The sequence below is a fragment of the Crocodylus porosus genome, unplaced genomic scaffold (assembly GCF_001723895.1).
Source record: "Crocodylus porosus isolate Cpor-Errol unplaced genomic scaffold, CroPor_comp1, whole genome shotgun sequence".
Classification (NCBI taxonomy): Eukaryota; Metazoa; Chordata; order Crocodylia; family Crocodylidae; genus Crocodylus; species Crocodylus porosus.
The window spans coordinates 34,073,965-34,092,914 of NW_017728948.1; the positions used below are offsets into that span (position 1 = coordinate 34,073,965).

An 18,950-nucleotide genomic window follows, 5' to 3' on the forward strand; every position below is an offset into this window, starting at 1 on the left:
AGTCCATGATTTATTTTTTTTAAACTAGGAGATACAGAAGAATGCAGAGCCATCCTAGGTAGCCGGATGCTTGCTCCGCCCTCCCTCTTGTGAGAGTGGTATTTGCTCCTCCCTCTCTTCACTCCCTTACCTGCCAATTCCTCCAGCAGTGAGGGAGAGAGAGAAAATTGTGCCTGCCAGTATCATCCCCAGTTGCCTCTCCCCAAGAGGGAGAGAAATAAAGTTCTGGCTTTTTGGCTTGGATCAAGTGTCTTTGCCTCTTGTGGGCTAAGATCAAGTTGGGGCATCCAAATCCCCAAACCTCCAGGCTTGAGCCTGCACGTAAGATGCCTGCCAATGGATTTGGGAGTATCTGAAGTCCCAGGGTGACAGCGTGAGACAGGATGTTTGCCAGTTGTAGCGCCCTACGTGGTGTTCACAATGATTGAGTTCTGCCTGCTCAATCAAGATGTTTTTTGGAACGACTCAGTTCTGCTCAGTCAATACGATTTGGAACTGATTTGACCTGGAACATGAAATACTTTTATTTACATTTTATATGAATATATTTCCTCTTATGCCTTGTTTATGTAGGTGGGTGTAGACGTCTGTTAAGATGTTTATAAGTGTTCTTGGCACTATCAGGACATCAAGATGTAACCCCTGTGCAGTGAGTATGCCCTGAAGTAACAAAGGCTTGAGTGATTGTGATTACTCTGGCCTCCAAAACAAAAACCTCCTGCTTTCTTTCCACAAATGATGTCAAGTATAATTGGAAACCATTGTTACCCACGTGCTAGGAGCTGCTGGGGATCCAACAAGACCCCTTCCTGATGAAACTGATGACAGTCACATGCCACTGGTCAGAAATATTGAGATTATTTCCAATTCTGCTAGTTGCTCCCTTTCTCCATGTTGTAATCATTATTTCAGTCTTAACTAGATTAAATCTAAACCCTCATTCATGCTCCTTTATCCATCCTACTCTAGCTGTGCTACTTCTGTGGACTGACAGGATTGGAAGGGATAACACAACAATCCACCCAGCATATCTCTATTGTACATGTAAAGTTTGGAGTCACGTCCTTGACCAGTAATGGATGGCAAGTACTTTATTAACCATTGAACTTGCATTCACCAGAATGAATTGGAGAAATAATTACAACACCTGCAACTGGAGGATGAGTCAACCCTTGATGAGATTCACTTGCTGAGTGAGTTAAAAGAACTGAAGCAGCCCTTAAAGTTAGAAAATCATCACTTCTGAAACAATCTAGTACTAATGTGCAAACAGTAAATAGAAATGATCTTCAGAACAACAGCCCATAACTATAGATAAAACAGAAATGCAGGCCACACTACAAAACTGTTTCAGTGTGTTGTTGGCCCCCCCACACACACACCCTTCAGAATGCAAATTGCAAACAATGTAATCAAAAGGGCATTTTGCTAAAGTGTGCAAATCTTGCATAGCTTAACTAAGCATAAACTAGGGTGATGCTAAAAAGAAGACTGATATGGATTCTGTTCTCTATATGACCTCAAGAAAGGATAGAGGCCACTTTAATTAATAGCTATGCAGTAATAATACTTAGTAGGCTCCATCTCCAGTTTCGGTCACTCTGGAACATTCATCCATATTAAAAAATACATGCCCTGTATATTCCCTTCTTACCAAATCTCCCTTCTTACCAAATCTTGTTTTTTCTTTCTACATATTTAGATAATCTGATCCTTTCTTTCTTTCCCATTGTGTATAGCCTGTAGTTATCTACTATAATATCCTTTTCTCAGGTGTCCCTGAGATCCAGATCACTTCCACTCAATTTATCCAATGATTATCTTCTTGTCTACTAGGCAAACCATGCTGCTTCACACTTGAAATTCCCTGGACATATCAAGTTTAAATGTGCCATCCTGTCAAGCCTAGGAGCAACCTCTCAGAGCCCAGCTGTTGTGCCTTGGCATTTTACTCTAAGCAGTGGTGCTACCGGCAACAAGTCCTTTGATTGCTTGTATCACTCTGAATTTGCCCATTTTCCCATAGCATCACTTCCAAGGTGTCCCACTCCCACTGCTCTTCGTTTAGATATTTTTTGAAGGCTTGTTCCTCAGTGAGTAAAGAAAGAAATTGAAAAGATTAATTAAAAAAACCTTTAAAGCAGAACAAATATGAATCTCTGCCTTAAAGATTGTTTTTTGGATATTTGTCCTCCCATCCATGATCTCACAGAACACGACACCTTCCTTTACAATTGTGATTGAATAGCATACCTGTGGAGATGACAGTGACATCGAACAAAAATACTAGGAAAGTTTTTGTACCTCAGCATGGTGTGCAGCTGCAAACAAGAAAGAGGCTCTAGCACCATGTGACCAGCTAGGCTGAAGGTCCAAAGGAACGATTTCATCAGCTACTCTGACCCTCACCCTTGGCAGACTGCTGTAGCCTAGGGGCACATTGGAAACCACTAATCAAGTACCTCTCAAGGTAACTCTTCTTGCTAGGTTTCTTGGTATGACTGGGACCTTCTGCACCAGTCAAATGAGAAGGCAATGAGGGACAAGAGAAAATGCTTTTGGAGGAAGGCTTGAGGAAACACCAGCCAACAGGACCTGGGTCTTTGGGAAAGAGCTGCTGAGGCTTGCAAGGAGCCAAAGCAACTGTGCTGTACAGAAAAAGTTGGTTTGATTTAACCTGATGTTTGATCTGTGATGTTGCTTAAATAATCAGACCTTAAGAAATGGCAGTGCTTGACTTCTTAGGAGCTGGTTACAAATTATGATGCCCTAAGGAAAAATGAGGCAACAGGAGATCAGTTAAGTCTGTTACCATAAAGGACATTTGTGACATTTTGAAACCTGTGATCATAAAGTATCATAACTGGAAACCAAAAAGCAGGGGAAAGGGAACAATTCTACACCACTGAAAGCAAAGCTAGAGTTATCAAGGAATAACAGTAAGGTTTTTTGATAAAAGTTATTTAATGATGATATACCAACATTTTCTCTTGTTATTTCTGAGAAATTTTGAAGATGAAATAAAATTCAGCGTATCAGAGGGGAGTAGATTTCAGATCTAAATATCCAGGTAATTTTAGAATCAATTACTACTTACCTCCATTATTTTAAAATTTAAGACATCTGCCTATGGGTTTTACAGGTTGAAAAATCAAAAACTTAAAAAAGGGGATGAGTTCTTTTAATGTGAGCTGGATAAACCAAAATAGTAGCAGCAGTGTTCATATGATGACACTAGAGGGGGTGTGAGGAAAGAATGAAAAAAGAAGGAACAGAACAGAAAGACTTGAAGATCTTACTTAAGTAGCATCCAGGTTACTTGTACTGATTACATCAGTCAAAATAACCCCTTGGTGTTTTCTGCTTTAGCTGCAGAAAAAAACCTACCAAACCAAAACACCATCCCCTCAGAAAAACAAATAAACAAACTACCTGAAATTAGAGGTGGAAAAAATCTATTAGATCATCTAGTCCATCCCCTTGACAATAGAAGATAGTTCCCTATAAACTCTTGGTTTCTCCATTCTTGCTTTACATATTTTCAGTCCTAGTGTAGATGGGGCTAACAAGCCTCCCTTAAGACATCTCTTATGCAAAGTCAGTTGCATGCTTCTCAGCCCTGTGTATGCAAACAAAAGCACAAAACAAATCTTTATTTCAAGAGTGATTGTCATCAGTTGCTTGGAGGTCTCCCGTCCATGTTTTTTCTGGCACATGCTCAGTTCAGCCATTCAAACATCATTATTTGGGGTCTGTTGTACCCAGAGACACAATGGAGGGTTTGGTCTCAAGGTCTACAGTAGATGATGGTAGAAGGGAACAAAGAACTCTTTGGCTGATGTGAAGAGTCACACATAGGCTCTATTCCCACTAAAATCTGCAGAAACCCAACTTTTGGTTGGGAGTTTTCCTGTAAAATCTACCGCAGAGCATTATTTCCACAGCTTTTAGTGGATTATTCATCTTTCTGAGAAGAACAATCACTATTTTAACATACAATCAGAGTGCATCATTATTTATCTCATTAACTACTTTTATTAATATACTTAAAGAGTACATATATGTATTAGTAGCATAGATACTTCATTATCTCTTTACGAAAAAGAGTTATATATATATGCAGCCTCGAAATGCCTCCATTGTAGCTTGCATTCTGTATTAAATGTCCTTTTATATAAATTACTGCATTTACATAAGTTTATGCATTTTAATACATAAAAACTGTACTAAATGGCATGTTATCTTTTGTCACTGTCCTCCCCAATTTCTGATCATTGCAGTGAAATTATGGGGTGTGCATAGTTCATTTACTACTCCAAAACAAAGTTAGATTAAAGAGTACAGGCTAATAAGATAACACAGCTACAGATAATACAATAGCTGCATTTGGCTAGAAAGAAGAAAACTTGCATTGTATTTTAACTAAGTTTTGCTCTTTATGTTTTAGATGCTTGATTACTTCACAATAACATTTAATGCCCTTTTTCCCCCTGCCCATTCTTTTTTAATGTCAGTTGTCATGATTGTGCTACAGAGCAGTGCTTTTGGGTAGGGGTAATGGAGCTATGAATCATAAAGATCCTTTCCAGACATTGCCTTCATTTAATAAGGGGAGGCTTAATGTAACCCCCTTTCTTCAGCAACTGATTTTCTTTGACCTCCCTCCTAGTTGCTTTGATCTCATTACGTTGTTGGGCACTACTCAGCAGAAAAGTGAGGCTGCTTTCCAGCTATACACTCGCTGCAGAAGCTGTGAAAGGCTGCTGATCTCAGCGCTCTGACCAGCCAATCTATTCAGCAGAACATCAGTCCGCCTGCAGAATCTGTTTCCATCTGTTAACTTCTCAGGGCCCATGTAAATGAACTAGCTCCCAGTAGATAGCCTTGCCCTATTTATTGTGCCCAAGGCTGTAGAGTTTACTTTAACCAAACCTGAAAGCCAAGCCTCAAATATTTCCATTCCTGGCAAATTGTGATCCCTCCAAACATGCCATCCAGACAAACTCCCTCACACATTATCCTGTCTTTTGCATTCAGATCATTTGCTGATCTGGTTTTCTTATTGTTTTCAGTTTTTGTATTCTCTTCTCTGCTGAGTGATAGAGATTACAAATAATGAAGTTTGCTATTTATATTTCAACAGTGGCAAGATCCCTGAAAGAATTAGCACAGTGGGGATCCTCTTTGACCACAAACAAAAGTGTATTTACATGTTCACACTGGATACAGAGACAGGAGTAGTACAAAAATCTATTTTGAGAGATCCTGAGTTTAAAGAACCATCTGCCTGCTGGATGTATCCATATAGATAGTGCGTTAAGAGCCCAGACTTCATAAAGCAAAATAGAATAATGGTTGAAATCCGGTTGGCTGTCAGCCAGGTAGTTATCATATCTTAGTCAAATGGGACTCATTAGCTTAATCCCAGGAGGGCTATTAAGAAAACCAACTACAAAAAATCTAGCCTTCAGAATCTAAGGTTCCCATCATACAAGATGACAAGCATCCTCAATTAAATCATTGATTGAAATCACTGGGAATTGAGAGTTTTAGCACCCTTCAGGGGAGCTCAGGATTGGCTCCCTTAAAGTCTCAAGAGGTTTTGTACTTATTTAAAATATAACAAGGGATAATTGAATACATGGAAAAATATTCTAAACTGAAATTTACCAATTAAATACAATTAGCTATATTTTGGCAGGACAGGAATGTCCTTGTTCTTACTAGGTTAGAAAATATTTGATTAAAACAATTATTTGCAAGTTCCAATGTGGATTATTATTTCAAAGAGAGACGTTTTCATGTGTTTGCATCATCCTCTCCAAGAGTTTTGTTCACATGCTGGGCATGTGTTGTATGCCAAGAAGAGACAGGTAGAGTTGTAATAACTGAAATTTAGGTTCCATCACTGCAAAGAGACCGTGATAATCTTGCTTATGAACAGGTATTGACAGTTTAATTTGTTCTGCTTACTTTACAAAGCTTTATAAATCAGACAGGGAGAGAGTGCAGCAGAAACAGTTTCATAATGAAATGGTAATCCAGTATGAAAATGTAATGAAGCAGATTCTACTGGGGAATCAGAGGAGGGCTCTGTGATAATAAAACTTGTCTCATACACATGCTAAGAGCAGCCATCCAGCAAAAGACTCTGTTCACCTGACTGTGCACCGTTCCTCTTCCTCATTCTGAAAGAGTTTCTGTGCACGATGGAACTGACCCATTTGTGATGAATGAATGCTATAGTGTGCCTTCTGCTTAAACACTTTGAAAAGACTGCTGAACATGTTTTAGTCTCATGAGTAAATGCTTAATCCACTAAAGTTCGTATAGTTTGGCATCCTTAAAGCCTTTTGTCAGCTGCAAAGCATCAGTGCTGACCTGAAGCAGTCACAGCTCCTTTCATGTCAATGGGGTTTGTTAGAGCAATGGAGAATTTAGCCCACTGAAGAATCTGTGAGATGTGCTGGAAGGAGAATTCTGTGGAACGAAGTTCTCTGTGTTTGCACAGAAGAGCTGCAGCAGCAAGGCAGACTTTCCTGTGCCTGGTGACCCAGAGTATGTTTCAATCTCATTTAAACAGGACCCCCACTAAGGGTGAGAACAGTTCAATTTCTGTACTCATTAAAATACTGGCCACTGGACTGAGATTGTCAGTAAGGGTGTGAACTAGTGCCAGTTGTGCGTACTTGTTTAAAAAATTATATCTAGACTAAGACCAACTCAGTTCAGCTCATCCACGAAACTGCTAACAGCCATTTTCAGTCACTTTTGTCCCAAAGTTGTGATCTAGAGGTGAATGTCCATCCATTACCTGCAGGAGCATTTTTTTAAAATCCACATGTGCTCTTTAAAATAAACAGAAAAATGTCAAATAATTTTAATGATTTTACTTATCTAGCATCAATAGGCCATAAACCAGGTCCTTGATTTTATTATAAAGCACAAACAGAGATGCTGGACACCAATCTCAAGAAACCAAACATTTCTGAATGTGATGGTAACTTACAAAATTCCTCAATGAATACAGTATTTAAGACTGAAGTAACTCCAGGTTACTGAGATTCTATTTTAAGAGGAAATAATTGTTTCTGGGTTTGACATTATTATTTTTCTCTTCTCTCTCAACTCTGAGATGTCTTGTCTAATCCAGTTTCCTGGGTAAAAGCCACATAGTTTTTTTTGGATGTCAGAGTTGATCCTAAAGCACTACACTCTCCTCTGAGTAATTACAGATTTTAAAATGTCTTTAAAATGATAAAATGAACATGTCATGCAGTTAACCAAGTAAATGCAATCCCTGATTAATATGCAAGTTCTAAGATTCAGAAAACTTCCTACTAATTCCACAGATGCACCCTATTTGAGGAGATGAGTAATTGGTCTTTTTCTGTTTGCAATGTCATTGTATGCAAAAATTCTTCCAGCAGCCTTCATAAACTCAAGTCAACAATTATATGTTCAAATATCTGTGTGTTTCCTTTAAAACTGGAAGCAAAGAAAAAATCTCGCCGATCTGTTGACACAGCTGTGAAAGAACGAGGTGCCTGCACATAAATTTCTTTAAATAATCTAAAGAGCTTCTTCTCATTATCCCACTGATATATTTGGGAAAATGTGTAGTCGCTTCCCAGAGCTAGGTAGTGATTATTTTTAAAGGAGAAAGGCTGCAGTGTCATGGCTCCTCGAGATGGCAGAGCCTGTATCTCCACAAACTGCTTGCTATTCCATTTCATGACTCTGGAATCACCAATAAACCTTGTGAGTGTAATATACAGGGTATTTTCCATCTTAAAGCTCTTCACAGCCAAGACATCTTCCATGTTGGGTATTTCACCATGTGGGACAAACTTCTTTGTACTTTTGTTCCACTGTAGTATAATGGGAACCTGTGAGCGGCTAGATAGGATTAAATGAGATTTTCCATCTATATCAACAAATTCAGCATCTGTGTCCCTGAACCACTCATGCAGAGACTGGTAAGAGTAGAATCCTTTGTTGTTCCATTTATAAACAGTAGACAAGCCAGCTTTAGAGCTATCTGCTATGACAAAAAACCTTTCGCTGTCTATCTGAAACAGCTCAATATCATTTGGCTTGGAAATGCGAGAGACTTCAATGTCTTGGAATTTGACAAACTTTGTCCAGCTTTCGTCATACTTGTAAATGTGTGAGCCACCAAAAAGCTGTGCCACCACCACAAAGACCTGGTCATCAATCAGGATGGCTTTGCATCCCACTATGGATTGCCCTGTTGCTCAAAGAAAAAGCAAAAATGTTAGTACAATACAGTTCAACCATTCAAACAGAGAGGGAGATTTACCAAGTGCCCTTCCTTCCTCATCCCTCATTTTATTATCTTTCTGCTACTCATTTATCTTCCTGTTCTATTACATGGCAACATGCAGCAGTGCTTTCTTTTCAGACTGCATCAGGCATACTACATTTTTGCAGCAGCAACAGGAAAGGAAAATCTGCTTTGGATATTAAGCAACAGCAGGGTTCTGAAGAAATGCAAGTGATGTTTTCCTAAAATGCCCATTTATTTTTATCCCAAACTCTACTCCTTCCTCTGTCCAAACACCTTTCTAATACGCTCTTCCCCACAGTGTCTAACAAATTTATTAAGCCAGATTTTATAGCCCTAAAATATAAATGATCAAAACCAGTCAATTTATGGTGCAACAGAAAAATCATCCACTCAAGTGATGCTACGTTATTTCCTTTGGAAATATTGTGGGGACCTATTCAAACTGAACCAAGTGGAGTATAGCCTCTCTCTTCTTGTTCCAGGCAAGTCTGAGTGTTACTTCCATTAATGCCAATGGAAATATATACAAAATATTCGCAAACAAGAAGAGAAAGGCAAAATGATCTCTAAATGCTGAACTTGACTCTGTTTCTGTTGCTTTCATTAAAATGTTTCGGTCATTTTCCGTGAATCCAAATTTTAAGGACCCAGACACATCCTGTGTTATAGGATATCCTCACCTATAATGACAAGCATAGAAACAGTAGAGAGTACAGCAGAGGCAATACTGAGTATAAACTTCTAAAGAGTCCAAATATCTTAAATAGTTAAATTAAAGTCAAAATATTTAGGAATACAGTAATTGCCAGACTGGGCCATACTAATAAATGCTAAGGTGTAATACATAACATTAAGGTGGAGACCACCAAACTGATTTGTGGAAATGCTATACCTAGGGGGGAAAAAAGAATTTTGTCTATCACAGGGGTGGGCAAAATGGCGGATCCAGCCAGCAGCTAGACTCCATTTCCCAGCAGCCCCTGCCTGCATGGCTGGGGCTGGTCTCCATGGAGACCCTAGCCACAGCTGCCTGTGATAGCAAGGCTGGGGTTGCCATGGAGACTAGTCCCAGCCATGCTGGCAGGGCAGGTGGCAGGGCAGGGGCTGCTCTGGAGCTGCTAGGATCGTGCGGTGGGGGCAGCTTGGTCAGGGCCAGGGCAGAGCCATGATCTGCAGCCTGCATGCTGTGGGGCGCAAGATTCTAACCAGAAAAAATCTGCAAGATCCCCGTGGCTCTGAAGCAGCCCCCCTGCCCTGCCACACACTCTGCCAGCACAGCTGGGGCCAGTCTCCATGACAACCCAACACAGCTAATCACACAGCAGCTGTGACTGCGGTCTCTATGGAGACTGGCCCCAGCCATGTGGGCAGGGACTGCTGGTAAATGGAGTCTACTGTCAGCTATCTCCAGCCCATGGGCCCAACTTTGCCCGCCCCTGCTCTAGCATGAGAGTCAAATAAACCACATCCACATGGACTCCAGCAATGGCTTTGTGGACACTTGCTCACAAAACCCTTGAACTGTAATAAACCCTTCCACTGACACCCCACATGATATCCTTCTCATGGCTCTCTGGCTAAGTACAGACAGTTAAAAGTCCCAAGGCTGATTCAATCTTTGCAGGTTAGTTTAAGCTGCATAGATTTAACTGATAAGCAAGTGAACAGACATTCACTTTTGATTCTGGAAATGCAGCCACACACCTGCAGTGACTCAGACCAGAAGCTGGGGAGGGGCAGAGCACTAGAGCCTACCTCCCTGCTCAGCTGAAGCAGACAGCTTGGGCCAAAGCTAGCCTGTCCACCATTGGGGAGGGGGAGGGTGTTATGGGAGAGGTGCAAAGCATCCTGGGATGCTAGGGGACTACGAGTTAACTTGAATCTAGAGATCTGGGACAGAAATTCAATAAACCAATTTAACCTAAATCAGTTAAGTCTGATTATACATCTATCCAGGTTTATTTTCAATTGGTTTTGGCCATTTTGAAAGAGGTTTATGTGACTGAGCGTCTGTTATTTTACAGATTTTAATTGGTTTCTGATCACTTACACCAGTTTATGTGTAATTTCTGTCCTTAGCCCCAGAGGTCTGACAACATTTCATTATTCTTCTGGCAGTGTGATATTGAAACACGTATAACTGAGCATGCTATTCATATTTGCCCATGGCAGGTCATCGGCTTTTCCTTCTTCTCCAAGTAGATAGATAGCTTTGTCTGAGGATCCTACTTCTCCCTGGCATCCCCACTTCCACAGACTATGCAATATTTAATAGTAAGTAAATATGTTTTTTTCAAAAGTGATCTTTAAAAGTGCTAATAGCTACTAAAGGGAGGTCCTGCATCCAAAAACATTTATAGTGCTCATGAAAGCCAAACAGTGTCTAAAACAGTTTACTTCAGGCTCAAGAAAAGGAGTTATCAAGTACCTTTGAGTGCAGACATATATACATTTGGACCTGCTTCAAAAAAGCTGTAGCTGTTTCATTCTAATAGTCACTTGTGGACATTTCAGGTATGGTACAAAAGTAGCAAGACTGTTCCAATTTTAACACTAGATGAAGCTGTACTCAAATTGGAGTAATTTTGCTACCTTTGTATCATTCCCTGGCTTGAAATGTTCCCATTTTGAAACAAGGGTACATGTGTCTATACTCAGAATGCTATAAAAACAGCCACAGACATGGAGGCAGTCACCAGAGGTGCTAGATGAGATATATGGCCAATCCAGGAATTTTCCTGGTGCCAGTACATGGGCTCAAATACGGGTTGAAAGCTGGTTATGCTGAAGGGATAAGCCAGCAGAGGCAATTGTGAATGTTATCTTGAGAGGAAGCAAAAGGATGGAGCTTCTTGTCACAGAACTCGCTGGAATGGCAGACTGCTGTTGTTTGTTTCCATTGTGTTTTAAGAAATAGAAAGTTAGGCACATTTTTGTAAGTAAAGAAGATTGAGCCATGAGTATACCTGACTTGTGGAAACAACCCTGAAAGGGCCTGAATTTTGACTAAATACTCAGGCAAACGCAGCAGCCTTTTAGGTTTTCATACCAGCTTCCCAGTCTTGGTGGATTACTAGGCACTGGAGTGTGCCAAACAACCATTCCTGAAAAAGAGATGCTGCCTCCAGGCACATAAATTCATTAAATGAAGGCAGTTGACCCAGTGATCAAGAAAGCCTCTAAGGTATTCTCCCTCTGAGGTATTCTCTCATTTTTAACATTGTGAATTTGATATAGAAATCCTGCTTTGTGAAGGGTTAAAATATTCTTTAGACTGATACCCCTTTAGACTCTTTAGACTCCTTGTGCCTCTGCTTCTAATGCCATTTCTTTTTGCAAAAGTCCATGCTGTCCCCTAAAAATGTAAGGTCAGCAAAATCACTTAGGTTCAACCCTGGTATCTTCCACAGCATGCTGCATAAAGCTACAAGATAGCTTTGAAAAGTCCTCCCTCAAGCACAGATATTTGCTATCCTTACATAAGGAAAACTCATTCAAATTTGGCAAAATGCTGCTCTCTTTACCCCAGCAGTTTTAATGAGGTTGCACAGGGATAACAGAGAGTAGAGTCTGGTGCTCTGTGTTTATTTTGCATATGTAGTAATTTGTATATTTGAAGGCCTGAGAGATTTAACAAGCATGTGATGCTGACTTAACCCTAAGGTTTCTAGACGAGTGTACAAAGGAAAAGCCACATGGAACATGAAGGAGGTCAGTTTAGTCTCTAGGTAAAATTAATACTAGGAGGGAAGGCTTCCAGAATAGTAGTACTTTAATGAGTTAATGTTAACCCTGATAGTCTGCCTGCTGTGCAGCCTCAGCACTCTGTAGCATCTAGTACTGACTGCTACTGGAGACAGAATACTGAACTAAATGAACCTTGGACCTGATCTCCAGTGTGGTCCTGAACACAAGGCTCTGATCCTACACACTCCTGTGCATGGACAGTCCTAGTGCCCCACTTCAGAGGAACACCACTGGGAATGCCAGGTTCAGCTCTTGCACAGTAATTGAGAGGATCAGAATCCACACAAGTCTCCCCCAGTAGTAGGGTGACCATATGTCCCAGTTTAGCCAGGACAGTCCCAGACTTTGGAGGCCAGGCCAGGCCAGCTGGTTAAAATGAGCATCCCAGAAATACAGGGGTATGAGGTACAGTCCGGCAGGGAGGGAGAGTGGTATGGCATAGAGTGGCATGGTGCACCAGGTAGGTGGGCAGGCAGGCATCAGGCCACACCACCCCACCTCTGCATGTAGCAGCACCACTGACTTAGGAGAGTGGGGTGAGTAGGGGGAAGGAAATGGGACTGTGTCCCAGATGTCCCAGATTTCCTTATTGTCAGCTTACCCACTAGACTATTATTAGAGACAACAGCTAGCCTTCTTTGGGTTTTTACTGAAAGAGCATGCATTTCTAGGACGATACTACACTGAGCAGTCATTCTAATTGCATTATGGATGTGACTGTATTGCACCCTTTGCCTGAACCTGAAGGGACACTCTCAGGTTTGCCCCTATCCACCCATGACCACTCACGTGCACCAAACCCAGAAATACAACAGTGCAACTGCTCTGGGGGTGCCCTCTTGCACTTGGTCTCAGGATCCTTGCTGGAAGGCAGCCACTGAGAACATCCCCAGAGCAGCTCCACTGCCACATTTCTTTCTAGCTGTTATGCATGTGAATGGAAGTGGGTGGATGGGACACCCTTCCTGAGACATGCCAGAGACACAATACAGATATAACCATCACTGACTTCAATGAAGACTCAATAATAATGAGGTAAGAGCAGAGAACAGCATCAGGTGGCCATTTCATTATGTAACACTGAACTTCCCAGGTGAGATTTTTCCTTCTCCCATTACACACTGACAGTCCCACAAGTTAACTAATAAATCAGACATGTGTATACCTGTGATGTTATCATAACTCCTGAAATTCATTTCAATGTGGTCCCATTCCAGTACCATGCAGTTCTCCATGTTAGGTTGGGCAATAGCTACATAGACATCATTCTTAGAGTTGAACGTATCCACTGAAACCGACTGGTAGGGCAAAATCTGATGAACAACAAAATCTAGAAACATGTTAAAAAAGCATTATGATGAGTCCTCTGCATAATGCCCCACTGTTGATATTGCTGATTTTAAATTGGTAACACTGAAAATGGCTTTATTTTGAAATCCTCTGGCTCTTTCTAATCAAGAGTCATGTAGGGCATATCAGTGACAAATAGGCATGCAGCAACAGGAGACAGAGCTTCTGCTCTATGCAGCATAAATTGCTCTTCAGAAATACAGTACACAAGGGGTGCATCTACACATGTACTTTACTACTGAGGTCACTAATTAGCTCCACAGTGAAGTGTCACTTTTTATACATGCAACTGTATTAGGGTGCAGTAAATCAATTAACTCTACCATAAGATTGTACTGTCAGGGACAGCACTATCTTACAACAGAATCATTTACTGCACTGCAGTGCACATGTGGATGGTGACAGGAACAGCAGCACTTTGAGCTGTGGCAGAGCAGCCATGGGCTGACAGCAGGCTCCGAGGGTCAGCCACACAGGTCCACAGTTTTGGCACTCATGCCCCAGCAAGTCCCTATGTTACCCATTGCCACTTCCTAGAGCCCAGGCATTGCCACTGCCTGGAGCCCAGGCTGACCCCACAAGGCTCCTGCCAGCTCAGGTCTGCTCCACCCTGGCTCAAAGTGCTCCTGTCCCAGGCACACATGTAGATGCTGTGCCCAGGAGCCATGTACTCTGGTGCAAACTGATTCAGAGTTTATCATGTCACATTCACTGCATGTGTAGATGGACCAAGGAGACCAAGACAGGCCATTGTTGTTCGCTGCAAATTCTGCAAACTCTTTTTCCTGATATCTGTGAAATCAGATTACTGTCTTGCTTAGAAAGAAAGATGGATACCATGCGCTAGATGATTAAAAGAGTGTGTGAAATATTTGTTCCATTAAGTCAGAAGAAATTTTACCACTGGTTCCAATGGAGTTAAGATTTCACACAAAGAAACAAGACTTTGTGCTCAGCTGTAACTTTAGATACACAGATACTTATTTGCTCTGTGTAGCATCTTGTTATTATGTAAATCTGAAGCAGGAGTTGAGCCCTTTGTCTGCATTTGCAGCCTGTTATTTATTCAGCCTACTCATCTCTGCAATGGAAGCAGACAGAAAGTGAAATTCTTCTTAAGTCTATGTGAGGTTAAACCCATCTCATCTAGTCCATACCTGTGAAGGCGAGATTTTAATCAATAGAATACAAATAACATTTTAAAGGGGCACTTTTAAGTAGTGTAGCTTAATATTTGACCTACCTTGACACTGTTATATGGTGAAAAACTTATTCTAGATTCTAAGCCTAAGGTGTTCAAATCAGCCTAAGGGAGTTAGGGGACCACGTCCCCATAGGCTCTCTAAATTTCCTCTGAAAACTCTGCCTACATAAACATTTTATTCTAAAACAGGCCAGGTGAGTAGCTTGGAACTGACTGTATCTGTGGCAAAGCTGAAAGGGCTCAGGTCTGAATTTGATACCTATTATGATTCAGTAATAGTTTGGAGAGTCATAGAGTGCAATTTGTATGGAGGAACACCTTAGTGACAGCTGCTGGCTGATAAAGAGAAGTGTGAACAGAGCTTTGAAGGAAACTGTGGTGGTAAGTTATAAGACCTACAGACAAGGAGCAGGACAGTTATATGTAGACTCCTCCAGAAGGCTGAAGATTCATATAGACACAGAGATACCACTATGTACTAGACTACCTATTCTATATTGTACATACTAATTTGCTTAGTCAGGAAAGGCCGCTGCTAATGAATTTTGGTTAATTTTTAAATCAGGCCCTCACCCCGACCACTCCCCTCAACACCCGTTCTGTGCAGTTCAAAGCTAGGTAAAAGCATGACCTCTTCAGAGCGACCCTTAACTGTTTTCAAATTTTTGAGGTGTTTATACCCATGCTTGCATACAAGGATCACTTGGAGGGTAAACCAGATGGCTAAAATTAAATAAACAAAAAGTCCACCATCCCACAGCTAAAAAAGGGAAAAAGAGCCTCCTTTTTTCTGGGGACTACCAGAACTAAAGCATGGAGCTTTTTGGAAAGCTCTCCTGCATTATTTAAGTAGCAGATCCTGTTTCAAACAGAGTGAATTATCTTCAACTCCACTGGAAAAATGAAGACTGGAGAAAATTGTAGCAAAGTACATGGAGATAAACAAATACATAAATCATAAAAATTCAGTTCAGGATGGAACAGTAACTCTAGTCTTATCAATTTTCAAAATAGTCTTACCAATTATCAAAATATATGAAAAATGTATAATTGAAAATGTGAAAGAGAATTTATCAAAAATCTATCACTGACAATGAAAGGTTCTGAGGTCTGTCTTGACCTCAGAACCATGTTGAAACAGCATCAAGTCAAGTATCTGAAGCTGGTAAATTAAGTCAGATAACATGGTCCCCAGCTTATTCAGCAATTATACAGAGCTAACCAAGGTATTTTGATTCACAGCTGACACAAAGTTCCCTTTGTTACTGGATCAGTAATAGTGAAAATCCTACCAATCATATTTTCATTGAAATCAGTAGATAAATAGCATTAAAAGATAAAATGAGTTGACATAATACTTTTACTGCATATTGAAAATATTAGACTATGGGACATTGTACTTCATATAGAGTTAAACTGTAAATAAATGCCAACAAGTCAAGTATATCCCTAAATTTACACAAGATGGGCCTGTTTTACATTGACTGCTCTAGCACTGTACAGTGGTTTCCAAACTGTGTTCTGCAGAACATTGCAGTTTCCCAACAGGTTATCAGGGGTTCCTTAAAGAGATTGATGGTAATGGTGAAGTGGGCTTTGAGGCAAAGTATTGCCATTGTTGGTCTGGGCTGCCGAGCCCTGCATCAGCTCACAGGATAAGGGTAGGGATTGTGTGGCAGAAGAAGTGATTTGAAAGGTTTATGCAACTCTAAGAAGTTTGAAAACCACTGGTTTAAGAGAGCCATAAAGTGGAAGAACAAGAACACACTCCTGAAAATGCACTAAATTAAATCACCTTAATTAAATCACATTAAACTTCTGTGTGGACACGCTCAATCACAATTAAAATAGCCTTAATTTGCGTTAGCCTTAGATTCACATGTTTAATTAATTTGGATTAACTTTCCTGAGTGGCCCTGTGTAGGCAAGCCTTTAAGAATTGCACAGAAAAGCAGATGTAAAAGCTGTTCTGCTATGCTTTGCTAAAGGTTTATCTACATGGAGAATTTACTGCAAGGTAAGTTTGTGCATGACTTCATGGTGCTGTAACTATTCAGCACTGACTCCCCATGTGAATACTTGCAGTAAATATAATTTAAATTACTCCTGAGTGGTATTCTGGAGTGGCAATGCTTTGGAATAAGCTGTCTTATCTTTACTATACTTGAAGAGTGTTTACACAGGGATGCAGTGCAGATTAGCTATTTTGTGAAAAATCATACCCTAACATACTTGGCAGTAACTTCCCCATGAAGACATGCCCTAAGAGTACCTTTTCCATACAATTTGGAAGTGGATTAAACACAATTTACTCAGTGTGAAACAAGTATGTTCACACAGGATTAGTTTGGAATGGGTGCTGCATTTTAATTTCACATCTTCTCTAATTTGCAATAGTTAGTCCTAGGTATATAACCATATTTACTTGGGACAGATGTTCAAAAAGCCTGAGCCTGAATTGAGTCAATCTTTGCATACTTGCCTAGGTCTAGCTTGCCTAGGTTAAACCAGTTTGCAGGTGTACAGACATTCTCTCGGAACTGAGGAAATGCAGGCACATGCCTGCAGTGGCTCAGGCTAGAAGCTGGGGGACTGTAGAGCAGCCCTCCCTTCCTTCCCACACTGCTGAGTTGAGGCGGGGGGCATGGCCAGGCCCTGGCAGGATGCTCTGATTAGGGAGAGGTTTAAACCCCAACCTGCCTGCACAGTCCCAGGCTTTTCCCTGCTCACTGCTTAAGGGGTGGGCGTGTTGCCATACCCCGGCCCCCAGCTAGCACTCTGAGGCAAAGTTGGGGTGTGGAATGCATACATCTGTTGATGATACTGAGCTTTTCAATCTCTCTCTCCCTGCTTCCTTATACAGTCTGCAGCAAACCTAGCACACAAGGGAGCCATCAGGGAGCTGATAACACAGCATTTAGCAGCCCCTTAAGAAAAGAAAAGCCTCTCTCATTGGTTCAAGCTCTTCTTAAACAGCTTTTTCCAAGGAAGGAACAGAGGGACGTTACCAGCTGACCTGTTGATTAGCTCTGAAAAGCCCTAAGGGGACACTGTCCTGTCTGCCTTTGTCCTGTCCCAGTGAAATTGGAGACACCTTTCAGCTTTAGCTAGCATACCACAGGCTGGCTATGGTCCATGGGGCTGGGGTCCATGCTGTGGAAGATGGGGGCGGGGGAAGGGGAAGGAATCCCTGCTTGAGCAGCAAGTGGTGAGGGGGTGAGGCAGAGGGAAGCCAAACAGACCCTGCTATGCCTACAGTCTCCGCCGGTGCTCTGGGTAGGGAGCAGAGGGGCAGAGCCAGCCACGGTCTCTGCAGCAGACAGCCCAGCCCAACCAAGGGCTGCAAAGCATCCAAGATGCTGGGGGACTCTGGTTCAACTTAAACCTGGAAAAGGTCTGGGACAGACATTGAATAAACCAGTTTGACCCAAGTCAGTTAAGTCTGATACTATTTTCAACCAGATTTACCTTAAACCAGTTTCAGCCATTTTGAAACTGGTTTATCTGCACTGAATTTATGTTCTATTACAGGTTTAAATCAGTTTCTGATCATTTAAACCAGTTTATGTATAACTTCTGTCCCTAGCCATTAAGAGCTATATACATTGCCAGACTTACACCTATTTTAAGACTCATTTATGCTGTTGGAGCAGTGTAAAATGGTTTGAGTAACCATGAGAATCAGGCCCTATAAAAATAGACTTTTACAAAATCTGGAAGCAGTTTTTTAAAAAGAAACAAACATTGACTGAAAACAAAAATGAAACTGTTTCTTCTGCTTTAATTGTCCTCACTGTGAGAAATGCAAAAAAAAAAAAAACGCAAACAAGAGAAAAAATACTTATTAAATTTCTTACTATTTTAATCATCTGATGTAGTAGGAAGTGTGTTATTTAATTGTATAACATCTCACTACTGTTTTCATTGCATCAGTATAGCAAGTTAGCCACTGTGGTGCAAATCCTACCAAGCAAATTCTTAATGCTATCAAAGGTGTTTTGTGAGTTACCCATATTATATCTGTAATGTTTAGCATAGATCATTGAAATGCAGGAATCACTGAAGATTTTGATAAACCAGGCATGATAAAGAGGGAAAAGTGATGTTGAAGATTAATGTGACCAATTCTCAAACTGATGTGGACAGGATAAAGAAAGGAACAAACAGCAGAATCATCATCAGCAAGTAGGAAGGGAGAATAATACCCTAAATACTTATGGTTTATACTGCTTTACACCTTCAAAACAACATACTCACATAGTTTCATAGTTTCATAGTAGCTAGAGTCGGAAGGGACCTAGGTAGATCATCTAGTCCGACCCCCTGCCTTGGCAGGAA

General features: G+C 41.0%; 1 protein-coding gene and 1 long non-coding RNA gene across 2 annotated transcripts in view; one reads left to right on the forward strand and one right to left on the reverse strand.

Annotated features, from left to right (window-relative positions):
- Positions 1-420: 420 nt before the first annotated feature.
- LOC109321977 lies at positions 421-1,519 on the forward strand. Its single transcript, XR_002104254.1, has 2 exons — positions 421-649; positions 970-1,519. It is a non-coding gene; the product is annotated as an uncharacterized LOC109321977 (long non-coding RNA).
- Positions 1,520-6,905: 5,386 nt separating this feature from the next.
- LGI2 (leucine rich repeat LGI family member 2) overlaps positions 6,906-18,950 on the reverse strand; it is a 31,112-nt gene continuing 19,067 nt past the window's right edge. Inside the window, exons 7-8 of the mRNA XM_019552720.1 lie at positions 13,224-13,388; positions 6,906-8,251 (exon numbers count right to left, since the gene is read on the reverse strand). Coding sequence (XP_019408265.1) covers positions 7,434-8,251; positions 13,224-13,388 — 983 coding nt within the window. The 3' untranslated portion in view covers positions 6,906-7,433. The remainder of the gene's footprint in view (positions 8,252-13,223; positions 13,389-18,950) is intronic.